This window comes from Notechis scutatus, chromosome 14 (genome assembly GCF_049901735.1).
Source record: "Notechis scutatus isolate UNSWTSFEM ecotype Mainland chromosome 14, rNotScu1.2, whole genome shotgun sequence".
NCBI lineage: Eukaryota > Metazoa > Chordata > Lepidosauria > Squamata > Elapidae > Notechis > Notechis scutatus.
In genome coordinates this window covers 5,356,735-5,378,873 of record NC_142022.1, presented here as the reverse complement: position 1 = coordinate 5,378,873, position 22,139 = coordinate 5,356,735, and the positions used below count along the sequence as shown (strand labels likewise).

The following is a 22,139-nucleotide window of genomic DNA, read 5'->3' as shown; positions in this document are numbered from 1 at the left end:
GGCAGATATATGTAAGGGCAGTAGAGGGCTATTTTTTATTGTTTCTCTAAATACTACAAAATATTAAATCAAAAATTTAATTCTCTATTTCCCCAAAACTTTCCACGCATGCGCCCTCGATTGCGGACGTGCCGCATGCGCAACACAGGTGAATGGAATTTTTATAGACGGCCTCCTTTGCGCCTGCGCATCCTTTGCGCCTGCCATCTCCCACCGCGGGAAGAGCGGTGCTCTTTTTTGCCTCTCTTTCCTGGAGCGTGAGGACGGGTTGGGGCCAGTACGCATGCGCCGTCTTCGAACCTGATCGGGAGGTTTCATGGAGAGCGGTCGCCGGAGTCAGCTCGAACGGGCACTCGGCGCATGCGCCCTCGCGTGCTTTGCGGCCACAGGCGGCAGAAGGGAAGATGGCGGCGGTGGTACAGAATGTGGTGAAGCTGTGAGTGGAACTGTCCCTCTTCCTCCCCCCATTTCCTCCCTTTTGATTGCAATGGTACAACCCGAACCTTAGACGAAGTGCGCGCAGGACGGTTGGTTTGGGGAAGAGTCCATTCCGCCCGCGGGGGTGTTCCTGACGGGATAATGGAAGGAGAGGGGTTAGCTATTGAATCTCTTTTTTTCTCCTCTGCTCATTGCTTAGGACTGAAGTGATATCTTTAAAAAGTGGGTTTAAAAAAGCGGACGGAGTCTGTGTGTATATGTGTGTATGTTTGTGGGGGGTCAAGAAAGCAAGTGTCCCCCACCTTAAAGTTTCAAAAGTGAAGTACGTGAGGTAAAAAAGACCGTCCGGCCACCACAAGATGCCTTTAAGATGGGGAGGAGTTTTTCAAAAGGAGGGGGGGAACCTTTAAAAAAAAACCCAATTATGAAGCTCCGAGGAGGCTCAGGTAAATTCCCCCCACAAAAAAAGGCTTGGATGACATACAGTAGATGGTGAGAGGAACTTGTGGAGGCGAGAAAAAAAATCCCCTTTATTAAATACTTATATAATGCGTTTAAGGAGTAGGTTTCTGAGAGGAAAACTGGGGGGTGCGTGGGAGGAAAAGAGAGAGAAAAAGGGGGAAATTGAGATATTAGGATTTGGGGAGCATGTTCCCCAACCTGTTATGCTGGACCATAACTCCCATCATCCTAAACCTGCCCTTGCTACCTATCTGTCTTCCTGGCAAACTTCACCAGAATAATGGGTGGAAATAATCAAATTTGGGGCCGCTTTTTGGAGAAAATAAACTCCCCCCCCCTCCCCCAAATGGTCAAAATCCTTAATGGAAACTTTTCTAGGCACCCCACAAAATCAGAAAATAAAAAGTTTTCCTGGGTTTCCCCCCCTGTTCTTTAAAGCATCTATAGTTTTAGAGGAAGACAAAGCACAGCCTTTGGAAAAGGGAGAGTCTCTTTGTATGGGTGAAAAGGAAATTTTAAAATAATTATTGGGGTTTTTAGTATAGGTAGTCCTTGACTTACGACCACAAATGGAGCCCATTGCTAAGTGAGACAGATTTTAATTGAATTTTGCCCCCTTTTATGACCTTTCTTGACACAGTCGTTAAGTGAATCACTGCAGTTGGTAATTAGTAACAGTTGTTAAGTGAATCCGGCTTCCCCATTGTCTTTGCTTGTTAGAAGGTTGCAAAAGGGGATCAAATGACTCTGGGACACTGCAACTGTCATAAATATGAATCAGTTTGCCAAGCATCTGAATTTTGACCACGTGACCATGGGGATGCTGCAACGGTTGTTAAGTGTGAAAAATGTTCATAAGTTATTTTTTTCAGGGCTGTTGTAACTTAACAATGGTCACTAAATGAATTGTTGTAAGTCGAGGGCTACCTGTAGTTGCAACTTGTACAGCCACTCAAAATAATGGTGGAAAGAGAGATGAAAGTAGCTGTCTTAAAAATAAAATGGTACAAATTTACAAGCTCATTCTTTCCATTTGAAATATCAGTTTACAGTTGATTTGGGAGAACTTCTTTCCAATGAAAAAGTGTTATGAAGTTGCAGGTTGTGTTGTGTACAGCTTTCTCAATCTCCCACATCCCTCAAATGTTCCTGACTTGATTAGGGAAAGAAAAGAGAATTACATATAATGCATTGATATTCCATCTTCAAAGACCAAATTGGATGATTGGGGTTGCTTGTATACTTTCTGTTATGAGGCAAACTATCATAACATCCCATCCACTGCTTTTTATAGGAGTTTGTTTGGAATGAGAAAGGCAGGATATAGAAAAACTCTTAACCCATGAAACAGAAAGGTAGACTGGAAATATTTGAGAAAAATAAAAACTTACCATAGAAAGATGTGTTGATTCTTTTGAAAGGATGCATTAGGTGCATTTTGGCCTTAGAAAGGAGAGAAACCAAAATTGGCAGAATCCTAGACTTAGTGAAGGTTTGGGCAGAATTGTAAAAACAGTCCTCAGGTATTTCTGAATGTTGTGAAGAATTGCAGTAGATAGAGATGGTTAAACCAGGAGCTTTGTATGTTATCCCAAATTTCTGAACAGAACCATGCTATTTATTGAGGAAATTTGGGTTCTAACTGAGGGAAGGTCATTTTTTGTGTGGTTTTTTTTTCTTTAAGCTGTTTCAGTTGATAACTGATGATCAAGATTGAATATAAAACACTGTAAACCTAGTAGGATTCTGATTTAACTACTTAATTTTCTCTCCCTCTCTTTGGTTTCCTCCCCAGACAGCGAAGTTGTAACGTTACTTTCTTTCAAGCAAGTTGCATTGTTTTCTGTAGCCTCCTTCAGCTTTTTTAGTGTGTGGCAAGGTTTAAACATTGAAATTACTATAATTATGGACTGTTCAATTAGAGAGACCTCATTGCTGCTGCACCACAGATTTTTAAAGAACAAGGGAAAAATGCAAGCTGTGTACTCTTAGATATTTCTGCATTCTTTTCTCTTAGAAGTTTCCATCATAAGCCTCTTTGCTAATGGATTTATTGAATAGAATTGGCCATTTTCTTTCTTCAGTGAATTTACTAGATTGAAAGACAGCTGTAGTATACAATACCAGCTCCACAGGTGTTTTTTTTGTTCTGAAAAAAAAAAAAGCTTAAATCCATGCTTATAATTTGAATTTCAAACCAGCCTCTCCCTATTTAATTATGACAATATCTGCAAAGGACCAGCTGTGTGAATGAAATACAATATTTGCAATCTGTCAAAAGATCTATCCTGCTAGGGGTGATTTCTTGTAATGCTTAGGAAGTGAGATCATCCATCTATAGTTTCCTGGATTAAATGGAGACAGATTCATCATCAGACTAACAATAATGTGATACACTTACAGTCAAGTATGATGAGTGAATCAAGATTTTATAGCTTCAACAATAAATCATGCTTTTAAAAAAATAGCTTTATGTTACGTACAAACTCATTCGGGGCCTCCCAAAGATGTAATTCAGGCAGGGATACACAATCAGAGTCCCTAAAGATGAATGCAGATTCTCCCAAAAGCTGGGGCTGGTTTGTACTTTTCAATGTGGAAGAAAATTACAGAAGGGCTGTGGCCAGCCATATTCAACTGAATTGTAATTATGTCGAAATGAAATCAAAATTTTTTTTTTTGCTGAATTTTACTTCCAACATGTCCCTTTATATTAAAACACCCCCCCCCCCCCAAATGCACATTCTCGTACTGCAGAAAGACATTTCATTAACAGTGTCCTTCCCAATCTTTTGTCCTAGCCTTGGTGAACAATATTACAAGGATGCAATGGAGCAATGCCACAATTACAACGCCCGGCTGTGTGCCGAAAGGAGTGTCCGATTACCATTCCTGGATTCGCAGACTGGGGTGGCGCAGAGTAACTGCTATATTTGGATGGAGAAGCGGCACAGGGGACCAGGTGGGGCATCAGGATGGCATACAAAAACCTGGGCTCTACCTGGGATATCAATTCCGTGATGTCAAGTTCAGGCAGCAGCTTCCCTGCCTCATTCAGCATGAATTAGTGCTGATGTAGATTAAAAATGCTATATTTTTAATGTAATTTATTAAATTTATATTCTGCCCATCTAGCTATCAGGCAACTCTGGGCAGCTTAATGTTTGCTGCAAAGAGAGCTGCCAGAAGTGTTCAGTACTCCAAACAGGAAGAGTTTGCCATAAAGTTTGCCTAACTTTATAAGTTTTTTACACACACACACACACACACACACATATATATATATATATGCTTTCTCCCCAATTTTATATATAAATTGACTAACTAAGCAGACTTTGATTTCCTCTTTTTCTATTGTTGGAAGGTTTGGCGTCTGGCCAGCTCTATTCTTATCCGGCTCGACGCTGGCGGAAAAAACGCCGTTCCCATCCTCCAGAGGATCCAAGTCTTTCTTTCCCTACCATTAAACCAGGTTTGCCTCGTCTGTATTGTATAAAGTTTTTAAATTTCTATCATTACAGATGGAATCATAACAAGAGTTTTCACCTGGCCGAAGTGATCGTTCAGGCGTACATTACAGAATTCGTAATTGTCCAGGCAAATTCCGGGGTAACCTGGACAGGTAGATGGGCTACCTTACACTACCTGAGAACTCTGTAGTTCTAAATCAGCCACAGAAAAGTACCTTTATATCCTGTTACTTGTATACGAATGGACCAACAGGACAGCCAGACGTTTAAAAAATGTCAGGTTGCAAGTAAGAATTCTGTGCAGATCCAACATTACAGGTGACAGAAGAGAGCATGTCATTCTTGTGTTAGGACCTAATAGATTTCTGCATTGGCCTGTGGTGCCTGTCAAACTTTTCTTAGGTCATTTGGCCAAGGTAATGGAAGTTTAGATTGAGAGGTCCTTGGTGCTCTCTGAGCTTGGTGGTTTTCTTGCAGACATTTCATGACCCAACTAGAGAATATCATCAATGCTGGGAGGGAGGGAGAGGAGGAGAGGACTATGGGGTCCTTGGTGCTCTCTGAGCTTGGTTGTTTTCTTCCAGTTGTTTTCATTACCCAAACTAGGTAACATCATGAGCTGCAAGAAAACAGCCAAGCTCAGAGAACACCAAGGACCCTTCATTTCAACCCTAAGTTACCAATATTCTCCTTTATTGGTAGTTTGGATTCTTTGTCTTAATGGCATTAAGACAATGAAATCTCTGTTTTTGGCAGACACTGAGCAGGCCCTAAAGAAAGAAGGCTTAATCTCTCAAGATGGCAGCAGTTTGGAGGCCCTCTTAAGGACAGACCCCCTTGAGAAACGCAGCTTGCCTGACCCTCGTACCGACGAAGACAGCCTCAGCGAGTTCCCCGTTGCCAATAGCCGCACCCGGAAGGTAGTGTAGAGAATGGCAGCCTGTGGTAAAATAAGACATCTTTCCTTTGAAAGATGCTCGTGTATAGAACATATTGTTCTTCTCTTTCTTTCTTTTCCTTCCTTTCTTCCTTCCTTTCCCCCTCTTTCTCTCTTTCTCTCTCTTCCCTTTCTTTTCCTTCCTTCCTCCCCTTCCCCTTCCCGCTTTCTTATCACCACCTAACTCTTACTCTGGCCAGCAAGGAAAATTAAAAGTAAAATTAAGAAGTGTAAAATACAAAGCTGCCAAGAATAAATCATTTGTATTTTATTTATTAACTTTATATGCTACCTATCTCCCTGTCAGGCGACTCTTGTCTCCCAGGCTGAGGGCTGTATAGCAGCCACTCTCTGGCCTCCTCCCCTTGAGAATAGTGACATGGATCTCCTATGGGGAGAGGGACTAGAAATGGGTCACCCCTCCCTTCCTTCCTGGGAGCTGTTGCCTGGGATCCTATAGAGAAACCAGAGCTGGTTTTTAGATTCCTTTCCCCTTGGCTCCTGCCAATCATTAAAATTCAGTGCAAAAAGATATATAGAGATAGAGTCCTTGGACGAGGATTCTCCTACTTACGACCTTGACGTATGACCGCAATTGGGCCCAAAGTTTCTGTCGTTAAGTGAATTTTGCCCCATTTTACGACCCTTTTTCCACGATTGTTAAATGAATCACTGCAGTCGTTCAGTTGTTCTCATGATTGTAAAGTGAATCTGGCTTCCCCGTTAGCTTTACTTGTCAGGTGGTTGCATAAATACGTTGTCAGTTGCCAAGCATCTGAACGTTGATCTCGTGACCATGGGGATGCTGCGACGGGGGTAAGTGTGAAAAACACGTCACAAGTCACTTTTCTCAGTGCTATTACAACTTGAGGTCTACCTGTATTTGAGCCACTAGGTGAATAAGGAAAACCACAGCGTACAAATACGCTGGTTCCATTCATATATTTGAGAGAGAGCACAAAACATTTATTAGATGATTAAAAAAAAAAACCTAGTGGTGCAATGGCAATATCCTGGATCCTATTTACGTCCTATCATTCAGGCTGTACGGGTAGTCCTCGACTTACGATCACAATTGAGCCCAACGTTTTTGTCGTTAAGTGAGATGTTTGTGAAGTGAGTTTTGCCCCATTTTACGAGCTTTCTTGCTTCGGTTCTTAAATGAATCGCTTCAATTGATAAGATAGTAACTTGGCTGTTAAGTGAATGTGGCGTCCCTATTGACTGCGCTTGTCAGAAAGTCGCAAAAGGGGATCATGAAGGGAAAAGATTTGGTTTTCTCCTTTTCCTATACTGACAGCTAAGAGACTTAAGCAAGAAATTGGGAAAAAAATCCACTTTGACATCAATAGGCATTTAATGCTGAAAATAAAAAGTCAAAGGGATAATAAAGATTTCTGGATAATTAAAAGCTTTTGAAAACAGGAAAGGAGAGAGGAAGAATAAAAGGGCAGGATCTGGAAGGGAGGAGACTGCCTGGAATTAAAAAAGAACTTACAGCAAAATCTCAATAAGACTTCCAAAAGATACATTCTAACTGAAATATTGCAACAAAAACCCCAGGAAGAGAAAGTTGAAAAAGAAATAAGATATAACTCGGGACTATCTGGATTACTTGATGATTTCTGGATTCTTGGTTATTGTTTTGAATGACTAAAATCAATCGGGTGGTTGTTTAAAACTTTTTAAAATGGCTCCACTTTTAGAAGAACTGAAAATGGAACTTAAAAAGTACAAAGAAGATGCACAAGAAGGGAGAGGTTCTTTTGGCTTCGTATTTCAGTTTTTAGAAATGGAGATTTGGAATTATGAGAAACAACAAGAAATGCCTGCAGAACAAGAAGATTGCGACAAAGAAGAAGCCATCTTTAATGAACAAGTAATCTTAGATAGGGGGGAAAAAGGAAAGGGGAGAAAGAGAATGGAAAGTTTAAGATTGGGAAAAACAACTCCAAAAAAAAAAAAATAGAGTGAAAAATAAGTATAAAATCAGAAAGCAACAGAAGAGGGAAATGCAGAAGAGAGAATTAGAACTAGAGAGACAAGGGTAAAAAGGGGAGGGAGAAGATGAGAGGGAAGAAAGAAAGGAAAAGAAGTTATAAAGGACAGAAGCAAAATATAGAGAAACAGGGCCTATTTAGAGATAATGGGTGAAAACTTAATGGAAAAAGGGATTCTGCAAAGGTACATAAGATAGTATGGTTATATTAGAAGCAGAAATAATTTTAGAAAATATGAAACAATGTATGATTAAAATGTCTGATAAAATAGCTATCGTAATTCAGTGGAATGCTTGTCAATAAATAAATGTAACAAAAGGTATATTTAATGATTTATAAAACATATGTGAAGAGAAATAAGGGAAAAATTAATTATGGAGATTATATGTGTTTTTAAGGAAGTATGATATTTAATTGAAAAGTGTTAAAGATGTTATGGTTTTAATGATTATTAATGATAGAACTGAACTGGAATGGAATGAGGGTTTATAATTACATATATTTACAATCTTTTTTTTAAAAGAATATAGTGTGTATTATAAGAATGTGCCAAGCAGAATTCAATTGGAAGTTATGTATCATGTATTATATTGAAGGTCATTAACTTAAGGTATATATTGAAGTTTAAATAAGAGTTGAATGGATGTAATTAAAAGATATAAAGGTGTCATACTCCAATTAGTAACTACAGGAGAAAATTTGTTTAATGAGAAAAGATAATATGAAATTGAAACAGAACAGACAAAAGTATAAATATAATAATTTGAATTGAGATGAGATAATCAAAATAAAATTGAGAAAATTAAAAGAGGGGAAAAACTATATAGAAAATGTAAAATAGTATAAGATATGGAATAGAATACAAAAAGGAGCATGAAATTGAGTTTTGTGTCTGTATAAAGAAGTTCAACCCGGGACCATGCTATTTTCAAAAAAGGTGTTTTACTTGTATTTTGTGTGTGAAAACTCAAATAAAACTTTATTAAAAGGGGGGGGGGGAATCATGTGACCCCAGGACACTGCAACCGTCATAAATATGAACCAGTTGTCAAGCCTCTAAACACAAATCACGTGACCATGGGGATGCTGGAAAGGTTGTAACTGAAAAATGGCCACGAGTCGCTTTTTTCAGTGCCGTTGTAACTTTGAACGGTGACTAAACAAACTGTTGTAAGTCTAGGACTACCTGTATCTGCTTTTGGATTCAGAACCTGCATTGAAAATGGTCGCTGATTGAGCAAGGATATTGTTGCTCTTAGCCTTTGTCCTGCAGAGCTGCTTGCAAACTGCACTTGCCTGGTTCTTACAACGAAGCTATCAATGCATTAACGAGAGGAGAGAGGGGTTTCTTATCAGCCAGCCTGTCACAGAACCCAACACCCGCAGAGCTGTGATTTAACGGGAATGTTCCTTTGGATGAGCCAAACGTCCGTTTCTCACAGCTTTGTGCATCCTTTTCTTTTTCTTTCAGCGAATCCTGGAACCCGATGACTTCTTGGATGATCTGGATGATGAAGACTACGAGGAAGACACCCCAAAACGACGAGGCAAAGGAAAGGCCAAGGTAGGGGGTAACATTTCGACTTCTGTGGGCTCACTGAATTTTACATAGGCTTCTGCAATGCGGAGTAAGGAGGGCCTCTGAACATTTTGGGCATAGAATAGAATAGAGTTGGACCCTTGGAGAACCTATGCCATCTCAGACAAGTGACTGTCCAGTCTCTTCTTAAAAACCTTCAGTGGTGAAGCACCCACAACTTCTGGTGGCAAGCTGTTCCACTGCTTAATTGTCCTGACTGTCAGGAAGTTTCTCTTTAATTCTGAGTTTGTTCTCTCCTTGATCAGTTTCCAAAAATTCTTTCTTATCCTGTCCTCTGGTGCTTTGGCAAATAAGTTGACCCCCTCTTCTTTGTGGCAACCCCTCAAATACTGAAATACTACTATCATGTCCCCCCTAGTCCTTCTTTTCTACAGAGTGACCAAACCCAAATCCTGCAGCCATTCTTCATATATTTTAATCTGCCTTTGATCATCTTAGTTACTCTTCTCTGAACTTTTTCCAAAGTCTCGACATCTTTTTTGTAGTATGGTGACCAAAATTGGTTGCAGTATTCCAGATGTGATCTTACTAGGGTTTTAGGAGATACCTGGTGTCCCAAAGATGCTGAGAAGGCAGGTTTTTTGAGTAGAAGCCATTAGCTTGGTGCAGGCGTTACTCTGAGCATATAAAAATCAAATTCTGAGAGTCTTGGTTAATCCAAATTATTGTTACCTGCCATCTGAAAAAATCTTAAAGTGGTTTAGAGAAATAAATAAATACTCATTTTAAGATTGTTACAAACATCTTTCACTGGGTGGCAGCCTTGGTCTACGTATTTTCTTAGTGTGATTAGCAGAACTAACCACCAACATGCAAGTAGTCCTCGCTTAATGCTAATTGGGACTGGCAACTCTGCCCTAAGTAAAGTAAAGTAAAGGAACGGACCACAAATCAGATTCAGTACAATTCAGTGGAATATGGTTCCATCTTGGATTTTACTTTTTCCTCCAAACGCAGAAAGAAAGCATACTCTTCACCCGCCTTCCATTTTTTTAAAATTTCCTTATAGGGTAAAGGAGTTGGGAGCGCTCGGAAAAAACTGGATGCTGCCATTTTGGAAGACAGGGACAAACCTTATGCATGTGACAGTGAGTACAAGCCAGTTTATAGTAAACAGCTTCTCGATTTTACTGGTGTATAAGCCAGGAATAGCTCCTGGTGTTAGGATGGGATTGCGTGCGATTGCTCTGATTGGGGTCTCTTGGGAAGATGTGCCACAGGCTGGCTACTCGTACCTCCTTTTACTTGCCCTCCCCCGTTAATCTTGCTCTGGGCTGAGAGCTGTTTGGGGTGAGCTGAAAATACATCATTTATCACACAACGTGAAGGGGAGTAACAGTTATTTATCCAAGTTCAAAAAAAAATGGCAATTTTGCCTGATGAAGAGTTTTTTTCAGTTTTGCCCGATGAGGCGTTAAGTGAGACACAGAGACATGCTGCAGCATTGGCCACTTCTCTGCTGCCTAAAATTGGCTTCCTTAAGAGAGCATCTGGGAAACAGATTCACTTGGCATTCTGAGTGGGTGGGTGGGGTCTTGGCTGTGCATCCCACCAGTGGGATTCTGGGAAAAGTTCTAACCTATTTCTTCTGGCAGATCCCGGGATTGAATTTCATGCACGCACACACACACACAGCAAAGGGAAGAGAAGCTGTCTTACTCTGGGCTTCTTTTTTGTGTTTGTTGCTAGTCTTTATTTGTATCTTATTGCACCTCACATGCAGACCCCAGAGTTATGATAGACAGTGTCTCCTTTGGCTCCACATTTCACAACTGTTTGATCTTTGGCCTGTTCCCTGCACACCGATTTGCAAAAAGAAAAAGAAAAAAAAATGCCCGTGAAACCTTGGTGATTCATGGAAAAATTGGGAGTGAAAGGCGATTGGCAAGACCTTTCCAAAGGGCAAATCATGAGTTCCTGAGATTTCTTTTCTTTCTCTCTTCCTTTACTCTCCTGTAAGAATTTTATACTGCCCCTCTTAATTTGAAATAACACCGGTGACTTTTTATTTTTCTCTCCTCCTTTTTAATCGCTCTGTATAGCTGACTTGTGTGCATGTTATGTGCGTGACCTTACAGACTGCCTTCACCTTTCTCTCATTCTCTTTCTGTGTTTCAGATAGTTACAAACAAAAGCATACCTCGAAACCTCCTGACCGAGGTATTCCATTCTTTCTGTCTTACTGTTTAATTTCCTCCTGACCTTGTTCTTCTGAAATGTTCGTTTTTAAAAAACTCTTTTCCAACCCCCCACTTTTTTTCCCCCTTTAAAAAACAAACAAACAATCTTGGGTCTTCTCCTGCAGAGTGCCAAAAAATCCCTCCCTTCCGATGATACCTACTTTGGTTTTATGTATGTGACATATTGAGGGGGGTGGATGGGTTTAGGAAACATGCATTTGTGCATGAATTGTGCGTTTGAGAAAGATACAAATTCTTTTGAAGTGTGGTGAATGTTGAATTGAGAATTCGACATTTCCGTCTAGAGGAGGACGGATTTGAGAGAGAGTCAAGCTTTGCAAAGTTGAGGCCAAAGGGGGAAAAAAATGGTTTCTGGGGAATTCTGGGAGTTGAAGTTCACAGGTCTTGAGAAACACTGTGGTGGAGCATAAACTGGCCGTGGCAAACCCCCAACGTCATTCTGACCAGCTGCATTTCCAGATCTGCTCTGCCAGATGTTGGAAGTGGCAAGAGCTTGCATTTACTTTCATCGTTGCTAGAATCTGTAAATCCTGTTTAATATACCAATTATCTTAATTGGCATTGAGAGAGAAGATTGTTGTTTCTTCCAGCCTGCTGGGCCCATGCCCCATGGAATGGGGGGTGGAGTGGGGGAGCACCTGAGTTGGGACTTTGCCTTCTCCAGCTGAGAAGATTTGTTAGCACAGGAACAGGGCAAAAGGTCTTCAGGTTTTGTAAATTCTGTTAATAATAGCCCAAAGCCTGAGTCTTCGGTCTTCATTCCCTTCATTAGGTGACCTCTGAGCTATTTGCTGGACAGTACTTTTCTCTCTCAGCAGCCCAGGTGATCCTAGATAATCTGTTGGATCTCTCGGGGCTCTCAGCAAAAACGGAGGGGCTCAATTCTGGCAGGCTGTTGGGAATACAGGTAGTCCTCAACCTACGACTACAACTGAGCCCAAAATTTATATTGCCGAGTGAGTTTTCCCCCATTTTACGTCTTTTCTCGCCACAGCTGTTAACAGTTAAGTTAATAACCAGTGAATGTGGCTCCCCCATTGACTTTGCTTGTCAGAAGGTCGCCAAAGGGGATCACGTGACCCCAGGACACTGCAACCGCCACAAATACGAACCAGTTACCAAGCGTCCAAATTTTGATCAGGTGACTGTGGGGATTCTGCAAGGGTTGTAAGTGTGAAAAACGGCCGTAAGTCACCTTCTCCAGTGCCGTTGTAACTTCGAACAGTCCCTAAATGAACTGTTGTAGGTCGAGGGCTACCCGTATAACTAGTCCTGCTGATTTTCTCCCCGACAAAGACAGTTCTAAGCCTGAATTGGTTGCTGACTAGTAGCTGCATAGAGCAGGGCCCGCTAGCTCAGGTTCCTTACATAATCAGCTGGATTTACACAATCCGTAAGAGAGCTGTGATTTTTTTTTCTCCTTGGCAAATTAGATTTCCAGTTGCTGGACAAACACACATACCCACACGCACACATTCATGTGTGTGCACACACATCATCCATACCGAAACACCCCCAAGTTGTGAGACCTACATAGCTCAAAGGATTTGGAAAGGATTTGTTCCTTTTTATCCACCACCTCCTTTCCACCAGGAGCTCTGCTGCTTCCTTCTAAATATGGTCTGTTTTCTTGTTTCTGGCCTGAGCTGTCTCCAGATTTAGGACGTATTGTTTGGTGGATTAATTTGAGCCACGGAGAAGGTGATGGATTACTTGTTCTGCTTCCCTGGCCCCTGAATATGTTCCAGGCACATTCTAAAGCTAGTTCTATCAGGTCTTCTTCCTTCCAATATTTTTCAGAGAAAGGCAGTAAGCAATGGGGAAGGTACATTTCTGTCAAGGGAAGAAAAGAGCAGCTAAAATGTAGCCCGGGCCTCTTTTCTGTAGATGGTCTCCAAACTTGGCAAGCCCACTAACACTTGTGGAGTTCAACTCCCAGAATTCCCCAGCCAGCATGGCTGCCTGGGAGTTGTAATCCGCAAGAGTTAAAATTGCCAAATTTGGAGAGCCTTGCTATAGATGGTTGTGGACTCAATGATGTTGCTAACTAACTTGGATGGCCTTGATGGTGGATGCTGAGAGCTGTAATTCAGCACTATGGGGCAGGCATATTCCTAATCTCTTAATCCCAGAATTCCATGTTTCCACTAACACCCACCTTTCCTTTTATAATCAGAGTCAAAGAGTGGTTATGTTTTATGCCATGCTTTTTTCTTACCTGAAGAGTCCATGCTGGGTACAGAAGAGTGGATTTTTTTTTCCTGTTGCTGGCATGGAAATCTCAGTTAACGCTAAAATGCACGTATAGGTTTTGCGAGCTAATTTACTAGGCCGGGCTTAATCTGACAGAAATGATGTAAATTAGAAAGCACAAGGTTGCACAGAAGTACAGGGGGTGGCTTCGTGTTCCAAGCACCACATGAGCCCAAATTTGGCATGAGGAAGAGAACAAAAAATAGAATCTGGGTAAGTTTTTTTTAAAAAACGGTGCAAGTCTTTTAATTATGAGAAGTCTAACAGGGATGTAGGCTTAATTATAATAAAGTGTAGAATAGGGATATTTATGCAAAAAGAACTTACAGGGAAGGCTGGATTTGGGAGGGGAGGTGGCAAAGTCGGGGTCATACCTGGGATTTGGGAGGAACTGCGTAAAAGGTGGAGTCTTGCGTAAACGTGATTTTTTTTTTTCAAGACACGTTATCCTGCACATGTGGAAGGGCAGAAAAACGTCTTTGCTGTCCATTGAATATCCTTAACCTTTGCTTTTTGGACATCAGATAACATCTGTAGAATTTCAGTCCTCTGTTTCATGAAAACCGGAGGATTGAATTTCACCATCCGTTTTGTCTGCATGCACTTTATGGATTGTTTGCCATGCTGGGTTGGGGTATGCGGTGTTGGTCATTCCATTACGGTGACAAATAACTATTGTGCTTGTGGCCCTGAATGAGTTGCCTTGGGATTTCGCCGAGTCCCCTAGAACAAGGTTACAGGCAGAACGTGGGTGTAGCTGAAGGAATCAGGTTCTGCTCTGTGGGAAGAGAGAATACCTCCCACCCTGCGACCAGCTCTGTGCCACTATAGGCACCCCTCCCACTTCTGTGCAAGTAGTCCTCAACTTACAACCATAATTGAGCCTGGAAGTACTGTCCCGCTAAGTCATTGCAGCCGTCATTTGAAGCATCAGGTGACTGGATTCAAAGTTATGATCCTTTGTAACAACAGTCATTAAGCAAATGCAGCAGTCGTTAAGTGAATCAATTTTCCCCAATGGGGTGGAAACCAGAAGAAAACGCTGAAAACCAGCAAAAAATAATAATTCACCATTGCACTTGCGTGACCGCAGGACGCTGCAAAAGTGGGCTGGTTGCCAAGGGCCCAAAATATAATCACGTGACTTCAGGTTGGGGTGTGCAGCTGCCATAACTCCAAAAACAGGTCATAAGTAGCTCTGGGGAGGCCTCTCATAGCTTTGAACCGTCATTAAGTGACCGGTTAGAAATTGAGGACTACCTGTTTGAGGAAGCAGGCAAAGTGCTTCGGGGTGGCTTTTGAGCGAGGACTAGCCCACTGGTGGGTTTTACTGAGGAGGGATGTGGGAGGGGGCTCTTTTACAGCCGGCGTGGCTCTCAGCGGTTTCCTTCTGGCTCTTTCCTGTTCAGTCTGCGGGAAACGCTACAAGAATCGTCCCGGCCTGAGCTACCACTACGCTCACTGTCACCTGGCGGAAGAAGAAGGGGAGGACAAGGAGGACTCTCAGCCCCCCACGCCCGTCTCACAGAGATCAGAGGAGCAGAAAAGTAGGTGGGAGGGAGCTTCTGCCCCTCCCTTTGACTTGTTTTGAGTCGGGGGTGGGGTGAGTCCCAGGGCCAGTTTTCTCTGCTCCCGTTCAGCCTGATCCCTGAGAACCGAAGGCAGAAGAACCTTTGTTTGGCCCTGCTGGTCCCTGCATAATGGAGGTCATGGAACAGTCTTGCTGTCAGGTCGCATTTGTCCACTTTGGCATTCATCGCATCCACTCTCTCCTTCCCCAACTCCTCACTGGGTCTCTTGTTTGGAATCACCTGCGGTGGCCGGAGTCTGAAAGAGCTCCAGCTCTGTTGCCCAACTCCACTGATCAGTGGGAACCTTCACGAGTGAGGGGGAGTTTCTCCCTCGCCCTTCCATTTTCAGAGAAGATCATGGTGCCTGAGGCGCCCCTCCAACAATGAGAATTGACAGGCTACCAATTACCAACCGCGGTTAGAAATGGGCTCTGCTCCAGTGGTTTTGAAACCTAAGTGGTGGCAGGAGGCAACCACACCAAGGTGACCCTCTGAGGTTAGTGGGGGGGTGGGAGAAATAACTTGGCAATGAGTATATGTGTTAGCAAACTTGCTGGGCCCAAGTTATGCTTCTGATCTCTCAGTTTTGCTGCCCAAAGTTTTCTGTGCAGGAATTTACCATTTTGGAGTGTATGTGTGTCTCGGGGTTTTTTAGCTGGGCTGCTAAACAGGACAAGCCTCTGCTGTGCTTTGAAAGACAAACCCCTTCCTCCCCACCCCATAGCCAAGAAGGGTCCCGATGGTTTGGCCCTGCCCAACAATTACTGCGACTTTTGTCTGGGAGACTCGAAGATCAACAAGAAGACAGGGCAACCCGAAGAGCTGGTTTCGTGCTCGGACTGTGGGCGATCAGGTACGCGATCTGATGGGAGCCCTCTCCCCCCCTTGGGTGTACCCCTGAGAGAAGGACTCTTTTGCCTTAGCTGCCCACCTGCCAGGTAGCTCACCCGCCTTTCCTAGGGCAAGGTGGGTACGTCTTAGTGCTGTTTGTCTCCCTCTCTCGCCTCTTTAGGGCACCCATCTTGCTTGCAGTTCACCCCAGTCATGATGGCTGCCGTGAAGACCTACCGCTGGCAGTGTATTGAATGCAAGTGCTGTAACATCTGCGGCACCTCGGAGAACGACGTGAGTGTGCTTTTCCCCTCTCCCGTCCTGCCCCGAAAGGCTGGTCTGCTTCAGATTGGAAAGGCTCTCCTTAGTCCTGCCTTCTTCTTCCTTTTGGGGACAACCCCCTCCCCGCTTCCTCTCCTTCAGGCTTGACCTCTCCCCCTGCCCACCTCTGATCCTGGATCCTTTGAAGCCTGCTTCTTGAGGTGGATCCTCTTAGAAACCAAGATTAGACCTGAGTTTGAATCACAAAACCTGGATTATATCGTTTGCACCCTGTTTCAAAATGTGTGTCCTGAATGGGGGTGGGTGTTCATACAGCCCCCTCTAATTGTTGAGAACTCATTTTTGGTGTTTTTTTTGGTTGTACGTTGAATCATAAATCGAGTGGCTAGATTCACGCTGCATCGTGCTGGGCTGCTAAAAATGAACCCAGCTTAGGATCTTGGGGGAGTGCAGCTGCGTAATTTGCTGCTAGGTGAAGAATTGTGCTGTGAATTTGGCCAGGGTCTAAGTATATCAGTTACTTGGAGCTTTTTGATTGTGGGGTGGGTGGGTGGGTGGGTGGGGACTCAAAACAGGTTCTTCCAAACTCACCTGGCCTGACCATTCTGGGGAGCCTTTCAAATATGGAGTCTTTTGCATGATGGGAAATGTCACATTTTGGGGATTCATAAAAAGAAAGGAGAGTAAAGTCCTCTAGATGTTGTTTTCTCCAGTCCAAAAGGAGGGGGAGTTGAGCAGTATTCTTCATGGTTTCTCCCTCCCCATCTTCTTCAGGACCAGCTGCTGTTCTGTGACGATTGTGACCGTGGTTATCACATGTACTGCCTCACCCCACCTATGTCAGAACCCCCAGAAGGTGAGTTCTATTCCGTTCCCCTTCTTGTGCTCCCCCACCTTTCACCTGGGCAAGGTTTTGGAGTTGTGAAGGGCTGGGCAGCCCAGAATTCTTGGGCAGCCTCCTGCCTTCCTTTTGATCTTGCTTCCTTCCTTTCCCTTGGCTGCCCTGAAATTGGTGGTCCAGCTCATCAGGAAGACCCCAGCATATGGGCCACTACTGTGGCTCATTCCCTTTTTAAAATCAAAATGCGGAAGTTACCTTGCAGGTTAGAAACCTGTTCCATTAAGGGTCTCCGTACCTGTGATGCTCCAAGATGAAATGACCAGCACCCAAATGTTACGTAACAAATAGCATTTTGAAACCTCTAAATCTTGGTTTAGACTCCAACTTACAAGATTTTTGGCCTTCTGTCATGAAACCTCATGAGGCTTCAAGCTGCCCAGGGTCATCCTATTGGAGGAATGGCAGCGTATAGATTAACATAGAATGAAAGCAGGGGAGGGAGTGTTGTGGTTAGCTGGCAGCAGGTGCAGGTGGCTGAGGAGAGCGAGGACTCAGGTGAGGGGCCAGGACCATCAGGGACTGGACTGCTGCCTTCAGAGAATGTGGGGGCTGGCAGCAGTGATGGGGAGGTTCCCGAGGAGCCTGTGCCAAGTGTGCGTGCGTGCAGGATTGATCGTAGGAGAGAGCAGTTACAGCAGCACAGGCGACTCGGGAGTAAGGCTGCAAGGTAATGGCCCCTCCCTCAAGAGGATAAAAGCCAGGTTTGGAAAAGCGTTCTTTGCAGACGGCAAAGCAGCTGAAGCTCTGAAGCTCAACTTGTGGACATCTTCATTTGTGTTTGGAGAATCTCATAAATTAGTTCTTATCTCTTGAGTTTTTGGCATCATTGACAAACAGCTAGGCAAGGCTCTTTCTTGTCGGAGCTAATTAATGGAAAGCAGCCTTCAGGACAGAATTGTTATTAAACCTTAAAAAGTGGGGGCTGCTGCCTTTGTCTGTGTTTGCTATTTGGAAACCCGGTTGGGTCAGAACAGGGAGGGAGGGAGGAATTTTAAAAAGGAAGGAAGGAATTGAAAGGAAGGAAGGAAGGAGTTTAAAAAGGAAGGAAAGAAGGAATTGAAAAAGGGAAGGAAGGAGAAGGAAGTAAGTTCAAAATTAGCATATATGTATGTGCGAATACACACGCATCCCAGGCTGCCATCTTTTTTAAAAATGCCAATCCTTCCTGTATCATGACGAGGCAAAATGGTGGCTTGTTCCCAGAGCAGGAGCTGACTCAGGGGTTTGGGAGGATCCTTTCAGCTCGTGTTGATTTCAAACCGTGCGTTCATTTTTACATCACTTGACAAGGGAACCACGAGTCACCCTCAGGGCCGTGACAGCTCCAGTTAAATTAGAGACGCAGAGGAAAGTCTCTCTCGCTCTGTGTCTCCACTCCAGCTGCAACTCGTCTTAGAGCGAGGAGGTGACTCCCAGAACCACCCTGGCTCCATCGCCTGGGCCCACAGGATGCGAGCCAATGCATCATCCTGTTTAGAAGTTCCTGGAATTAATCTTTGCACCTCCCGTTAAACATTAGTTGGGGGAGGTAACGACCTCTGCCCGAGAATTTGACCTATCGATGCCAACCTGGCAGTAATGATTTGCTCCTCTCCAGAGAGTCCCAAACCAGCTGACGTTGGACCGCTGGCCCCTATTTCCTGACAGTGAGCACAATTAATCCCTGGAAGAGCTTCCCTCTTGGAATTGTGGGCGCTCCATCCCTGGAGATTTTCAAGAAGAGACTGGGTTTGTCTGGGATGGTCCCAGGACTCCTGTCTGGGGTAGCGGGTTGGACTAGAAGACCTCCAAGGTCCCTTCCAGGCCTGGGACTCTATGATTTACCACCCATAAACTTCCCCTCTGATCTGAGAATCCTAAAAGGAATGGGAAGAAGCAAAGAAAGGGACTGAGTCACAGTCAGAGGTCGTCCTTGACTTACAACCGTTCGTTTGGTGCGCCACTCAAAGTAAACAACGGCATTGAAAATTGTGACTTTGTTCACGCGACCGTTGCAACACCCCCCGTGGTCGCATGCGTTATATTTGAACGCTTGACAACTGACTCACATTTATGACGATCACAGTGTCCCGGGGGGTCACGTGCTCCCCTTTTGCGACCTTCTGACGAACAAAAAGTCCATGGGGGGAAGCCAGATTCACTTAAGAACCACGCAACTTAACGCCTGCAGAGATTCATTTAACAACCCTGGCAAGGAAGGGGGCCAAACGGGGCCAAACCTGCTTGACAGGTTTCTTAGCAGAAATTTTGGGCTCAATTACGGCCGTCAGTCAAAGGACATCAGTTCTTGCTATCGATGGCTTGAATAACGAAAATGCTTTTCTTCCCGCAGGGAGCTGGAGCTGCCACCTCTGCCTGGATTTGCTGAAGGAGAAAGCCTCGATCTTCCAGAACCAGAACTCCTCCTGATGGCTTTTCCAGCCTTGGAAGAGAACCTTCGCTTGTCCAGTCTTTCTCTGGGGGCTTTAATCTTCCTCCTGCTGCCGCCTCCCACTTTGGGTCAGTGTCTCCCGTATTGGTTGGATCACACATCCGCACGCACACCACGCAGACACACACTCTCATACACACACACACACACACACACACCGCTGCCTCACTGTCTCTCCTTCTGTCATTCCTCCTGCCTCCTCCCTGGCAGTTGGGGCTTAAAATCCCTTGCCCGTAACTTTCACCTGAGTATTTTGAGACTCTTCTCAATAATAATAATAATAATAATCCAGCATCCATGATGGGCTGAGGAGCTCCCTGAATGCTCCTTCTTTCCTCACTAACAAGGTTTTGGACTGACACCCCAGCTTAAGGGCTCTGTATGAGCGAGACTGGAAGCAAGCAAGAAAGAAAGACAACCTATTGAATGGTTTTTACTAATGTTTTCCATCCGCTTCCCTCTGTTCAGCCCCATTGCAGTGGTCTGGGCATCCCATGACTCCAAATCTTCTAAACTCCACTTGTTCCTTCGTCCCTGTTAGAAACCTTTATCTCACTCCCTAACATGGTTCAAAAGTGGCACCACAGTAGCCTTTGAGAGGATCGTGGGTGGCATGGAAACCCAAATCAAAGGCATCTTCCAGGCTTGGTACAAGCAAGCACGACAGCAAAGTAACTCAGTTTGCCCCATTCAAAACGATCATCTCGGACTTTGCCAAATCGGGGCCATGTCTTGGATGACTTAGGAAAATCTTGCTCGGTTTAGATCCGGGGAAGAGAGCGTATCCATCACTTTCTCCTCTCCATTAACCGAATTCCTAAAGTGTGGGGCTTGGGTACCAATCCCACATGCGTCGGTCCATGGGACGGTGGACTTCAAGATGCTTTCTTCCTTGAGAGGTCCATAGGTGTGTGTCGGTGTGTGTGTGTGAGCATTTAAAGCTCCATCAGGCTTTTTAACGCACTGGTATTTATCTCTCCCTTCATTCGGGGAGTCTGCCGGGATGTATAAGTTGTATGGAAGACTTCGAGGGTGGTTGTTTTCGGAAAAGAAACTCAAGGTTGTCTAGTGTTAGGCAACTTTTGAGTGGATGCTGACCCTAAAGCAAGGGTGCCCAATCTTGGCAATTTTAAGACCTGTGGACTTCAACTCCCAGAATTCTCAGCCAGAAGTCCACAAGTTTTAGCTAGCTGGGGAATTCTGGGAATTGGAAGTCCTTAAGTCTTGGGTGGCTGGGGAACTGTGGGAATTGAAGTCCACAAGTCTTAAACGTTGTCGAGGTTGGACACCCCTCCCCTAAAGCTTTGTACTTACTCAAATAAGCTGCTTTAAAATCTATTTTGAGTCTCCATCACACCAGAGGCAGGGCCTAGAGTGAGCCATGTCCCTTCCACACGCTATTTCTTCCAACTCTACTGCTTCCTAGTCCGATGGGATTCGGGTACTGAACTTCTCTTACAGGAACAAACCCACTTTTTCTTTCAATTTTTCCCCCTCCCTCCTTGGCCCCAATTTGTGGATTTGGTCTTGCTAACACGTGATGCTTTTTTAAAAACAAACAAACAAAAAACCTTGAATCCCTGTTCCTTTTCCTCCCTCCCCTCCAGTGGCAAGGTTTTCTGCAAGATCCCACTTGCAGAAGGAGAGGCCTTTTTCTGGAATAGGGTTTTTGTGTAATATTCTACTTGTAATGTGCCTGATTTTTCTAAGATTGTCTTTAAAACCTACCTCCGACATTCCCTTTCACACGCATCCTTCCGCGTCTTCTCCAAAGGCTTCTCTTCATCCATCTTTGCCGAAAGCGAGGGGAGATTCGGGACTGCCAAAGCAAATGGGATCCTCTCTCTCTCTCTCTCTCTCTCTCTCTCTCTCTCTCTCTCTCTCCCTCCCCCTCCCTCCCTCTCCTCCCTCCCTCCCTCCCTCTCCTCTCTCTCTCTCTCTCTCTCTCCCTCCCTCTCCTCCTCTCTCTCTCTTTCCCTCCCTCCCTTTCTCTCTCTCTCCCTCCCTCTCTCTCTCTCTCTCTTTCTCTCTCTCTCTCTCTCCCTCCCTCCCTCCCTCTTTCTCTCTCTCTCTCTCTCTCTCTCTCCCTCTGGGGTCTACTCCACACACAAGTGCTGGAATTTGTTGGTGCAAGGTTGAACTTCACAGAGGCCTCTGGTGTCTTTCTCCTTGATTCCCCCTACCCTGCTTGGCAGGGAGGGGTCAGCTTTCTTGACTCGGTGCCTCGCTTTCCTTGCTGTGCTTCCAAGATGATGGGCTGTGGGGCCCAGCATGCTGGAGGACACCCGATAGTGGAAACACTAGGAAATGTCCTAGTGGGATACTTTGGGCCCATGGAGAGCCAGTGACCGCTGGAAGCTTTGTTCCAGTCATCTTCACTGCCCACTCAGTCCTTCAAGAGGGCTTGAAACTTGAAGACTAAAAGATATTCCCTTATGGTCTTGGGAACTTAGTAAGTCTCCAAGTTATGTGTAGAGAAGAGAGAACTATTTGTGCACTTACTTGGCTCTGGATTCCCTTTTAGCTGTAGTCTTTTCTTTTCTTTTTTAATCATTCTTTTCTCTCTCCATTACCCCAGGGAGATGTGGGGGCTGGCTGTCAGGCCCTTGCGCACCAAACAAACAAAGAAAGTTGTAGAAATGTTCCCTTGGGGTGGGATGCGGGGATTTACATGTCTTCATCCCACAGGCCAGGTTGTTAGGTCCTCATTCGAAACATCACACCTGTGTCTTAAAAAAAAAAAAAAAAAGCTACCCAAATAA

General features: G+C 44.2%; 1 protein-coding gene across 5 annotated transcripts; it reads left to right on the top strand.

The window, feature by feature from the left end:
* The first annotated feature begins 260 nt into the window (after nt 1-260).
* DPF2 (double PHD fingers 2) lies at nt 261-19,804 on the top strand. 5 transcript variants are annotated; one of them, XM_026690250.2, is made up of 12 exons: nt 261-436; nt 3,702-3,862; nt 4,265-4,372; nt 5,127-5,290; nt 8,779-8,871; nt 9,917-9,995; nt 11,026-11,067; nt 14,771-14,908; nt 15,657-15,785; nt 15,945-16,057; nt 16,820-16,901; nt 19,279-19,804. In XM_026690250.2, the coding sequence occupies exons 1-12, from the start codon at nt 405-407 to the stop codon at nt 19,353-19,355; spliced, it is 1,218 nt and encodes a 405-aa protein (XP_026546035.1). In that variant the 5' UTR covers nt 261-404; the 3' UTR covers nt 19,356-19,804. The 5 variants fall into 5 exon arrangements, with proteins under 5 accessions (XP_026546035.1, XP_026546030.1, XP_087799687.1 ...); XM_087943560.1 differs by having other exon boundaries at nt 388-593; XM_026690245.2 differs by lacking the exon at nt 11,026-11,067.
* The last annotated feature ends 2,335 nt before the right edge of the window (nt 19,805-22,139 follow it).

Bases quoted from the DNA above. Each gene is read 5' to 3' on its own strand.
- DPF2 (XM_026690250.2), top strand. From the start codon at position 405: ATGGCGGCGGTGGTACAGAATGTGGTGAAGCT. The intron at 5,291-8,778 runs GTAGTGTAGAGA...TTTTTCTTTCAG, and splicing joins CCAATAGCCGCACCCGGAAG to CGAATCCTGGAACCCGATGA. The intron at 16,058-16,819 runs GTGAGTGTGCTT...CATCTTCTTCAG, and splicing joins GCGGCACCTCGGAGAACGAC to GACCAGCTGCTGTTCTGTGA.